The following is a 3,135-nucleotide window of genomic DNA, read 5'->3' as shown; positions in this document are numbered from 1 at the left end:
CTTTTTACTCCAATGTAAGTCTTGCTCTGTACCTCGACTAATGGCTTATCAGTCTTTATTAATGAAATGAACTTCTTATTGATCTCAACCTGAAGACAATGACTCTTTGTCCAGGCTCTGATTATGGTTTTTCTGTCTTTCTTTTTAGTTCTGTTTTTAGAACTATTTTCGTTCTTACTCTAAGTACAAGTTGTTAGGATCTATTGTTAAGGGGGAACTGCTTTCACCTCTTGTTTAGAACTTATACTGTGAGTTCAGTCTTTTTGTTGTCTAGAACTGCTGTGTGGTTTTGGCATCATCAAAAAGGGGGAAATTGTTGGGAACCTTGTGGAATATCCTAACCCTTGTTTTGATGATACCAAAATTCATAGGACTTATTTGTAATAGACTAGAATCGTTTTGAACTCAAGTGTTAGAATTCGTTTCTAGTTTAGTTGCGGTGTCGAAGACTGAAGACTGAAGACTGAAGAACGAAGACTGCAGATACCAACTGAAGTATCAGTTGAAGAATCAGTTGAAGACTGATTATTTAATGCGCGCAATGGACTGATACTAAAGTCAAGTATCAGTTGAACATTCCTCCTAGGACTGATCTTCCAACGTTCAGAGGAATCCACGTACACACAAGTACAGCCGCATTAAATGCAGAGATCTCAATATCTTATCTCTGCAGAGGTCATTCCTATCTGGTGGTTACTTTTTAGAGATGTCACATCTCCTGTCCATCAAAGAAAGCCGTTTCCACACAGACAATGAACCTCGAAGATTGAAGCCTCAGCCCAAATTCGAATTGCTCTCCAACGGAAGAAATCTTGAGGACGATTTACGCCAACGGATCTATTCAAGAGTTCTCCTACAAATAGCGCTCGAGGATCACTTCAATCTTCACCGATTCAACGACATAAGCTGAAGCTCTGCCGAAATTGCTACTCAGCCTAAAGCTTAAACGCCCAAAGCTTGAATCGAAGAAGAGAATTCCAAAGCCAAAATTAGTCACTGCTGATTACATACATTCTCTTAGACCCTAGGCATATATCTGTTTACCCAGAAGCCAAAGGTCAAACTTGCTTCAAAGAACTTGTTCTTTGTAAGTATAGTTGGCACTCGTTTAAACCTATCCCCCATAAGAGTGTTTGAGTGATTCGGAGTTCAGGAAGGTACTCTGAACTCTGAGTGAAAAGTCTGAGCACGAGGTGTGCTTAGCAGGGAAATCCTACGTGAGGTGTGTGGGTGCTGAAGAGGGGTTATCTTCAGTTTACGATTGTGTGCACCAGGCAAGCACACGGGTACGGTTTGCAGTGCACCAGGCAAGCACTTGCGGAGTGGATTGTTGGTCTGATCAACCAGCCATGGATGTAGGAAAGGGTTTTTTCGAACCACGTAAAAGTCTCTGTGTTATTTACAGCTTTCAGTTTTACATTCTTACTTGTGCTATTTCAATTGATAAAACTGAACACTGACTAACAACAAAGAGAAACCTTAATCCAACAACTTGCTCCACCGAGGCTATTGCGAAACTAAGTTTAATTTCCGCTGTGTATGATATCAATCTGACTGAACTATCCTCTGATAGTAAGGAAGAGCGATATCATCTCTATCTTTGCAAACACGACTGAAGCCCTTATTTGAATCAGTTAAGTTCCAGTAACTTAACTGATAACTCATTACTGAAGAGCTTTTAGTATCAGTCGTCAACCCCGTTGGTCAAAACTGATTTCAGTAAAACAGGAGTCTTAGTTTGCGTGCAAAGTTTCGTTTTAATCTCTCACTGAGATCCCTCTGATTGAGGTCAGTAGATAGTCAGAAAAATAGCCTATAGGTGTATTCCCCCCCCCCATACACCTATTCGAGACCCCCTCGGACCTAACACCTACATACCAACACTACAATCATGGTAAAAGTTCACCTAAACATACATGCCAACACAAAAAACACAAATACAAAAAAAACCAAATGCAATGCATATAAACTTAATTCTCCACGCCATTTTCTTGAGTTCATTATCAAGTTCTTTGGCCAAACTCTTGAAGTCTGTATCTTCAAATTTCATCATGTTGCTTTCATCCACCAATAATCTGTTTCGTAGATGCTTCACAGCATTGTCCCTTTCAAGCTTCAACTTCTTAAATCGGAGCTTGTAATACGACGTAAGCTCCGGATCAATCCATTGCCATAGTCCACAATCATCCGACTGTAAAAGTTTTAAAAAAATATGGATATAAACAATATAGAAACTAAAAAAATGATGAGCAATTCTTACATATTCATGACGACAAACATAGAATCTATGCTCTGGGCTTTTCTCGGTGTGTGAAGTTTGAAAAAGAGCAGGGATGCCATGGCCACATATTTTCTGCATTTCAGGATATGAGCGTGATCTCGATGTTGAGCGCGACGAACTACCCATGGAAAATCTGAATCGCTACCTGGAAACTAGCACTCCAAAATTGATGTTGAGCGGAACCTAGCACTCCAAAAACAGCGCAAACTAGGGTCAAAATTTTCAGTGCAAACTAGCAAGATATGCGCAACCTACCGATCTCAGCCAATTTTAAAGAAGAACCCTAGCAATCGTTGCTGAAAACGACGTCGTTTGGTTCATCAGACGGCGTTGCCATGTTGGCAACCCCGATTGCCACCTAAGCTTTAAATTGGGCAAAATTAAGAATCGTGGGAAAAATCAAAATCAATTGAAAGGTTGTGTATTTTAATCTAAAATCTAAAAGTCATGGGAAAAATGAGAATTGGGTAAAAGTTCATGAATTTTGGCGCTATTTGCCCAAGAAAAATGGTCCAACTTAAATAATTTAAAAATATATATAAGTGGATCAAGAAGTTTCCTTTGAGAAGCATAATTCTATTCGTATACTACTTTATATTCTTTATAGCCCCTTTAAGAAAACGTAAAATCTTGTGTACACCTGGGTGTATGGTACACTCGGGGTAGTTACCGATTCAGATTTTGACTTAGATCTAATCCAATTGGACTATTCTACCCGAATGTCAAGTGTTAATGTCATTTCGGTATAGTATTAGTGTCATTTACATGTAGTGTTAGTGTCATTTTAATATAGTGTTAATATTATTTTACACACAGTGTTAGTGTCATTTAAATTGTTGGGAACTTAATAAAAT

General features: G+C 38.8%; 1 protein-coding gene across 1 annotated transcript; it reads right to left on the bottom strand.

The window, feature by feature from the left end:
• Positions 1-1,906: 1,906 nt before the first annotated feature.
• Positions 1,907-2,535, bottom strand: LOC131018779 (uncharacterized). Its single transcript, XM_057947484.1, has 2 exons — positions 2,261-2,535; positions 1,907-2,191 (listed from the first exon to the last, which is right to left on the bottom strand). Exons 1-2 carry the CDS (start codon positions 2,405-2,407, stop codon positions 1,907-1,909), a joined length of 432 nt encoding a protein of 143 aa, XP_057803467.1. The 5' UTR covers positions 2,408-2,535.
• Between the last annotated feature and the right edge of the window lie 600 nt (positions 2,536-3,135).

Source organism: Salvia miltiorrhiza, chromosome 3 (genome assembly GCF_028751815.1).
Source record: "Salvia miltiorrhiza cultivar Shanhuang (shh) chromosome 3, IMPLAD_Smil_shh, whole genome shotgun sequence".
Lineage (NCBI taxonomy): Eukaryota > Viridiplantae > Streptophyta > Magnoliopsida > Lamiales > Lamiaceae > Salvia > Salvia miltiorrhiza.
This window is presented reverse-complemented; position numbering and strand designations above follow the sequence as displayed.

Coding starts and splice junctions, on each gene's coding strand:
- LOC131018779 (XM_057947484.1), bottom strand. CDS start 2,407: ATGGGTAGTTCGTCGCGCTCAACATCGAGATCACGCTCATATCCTGAA. Junction 2,192..2,260: donor ATGTTTGTCGTCATGAATAT/GTAAGAATTGCT, acceptor AAACTTTTACAG/TCGGATGATTGTGGACTATG.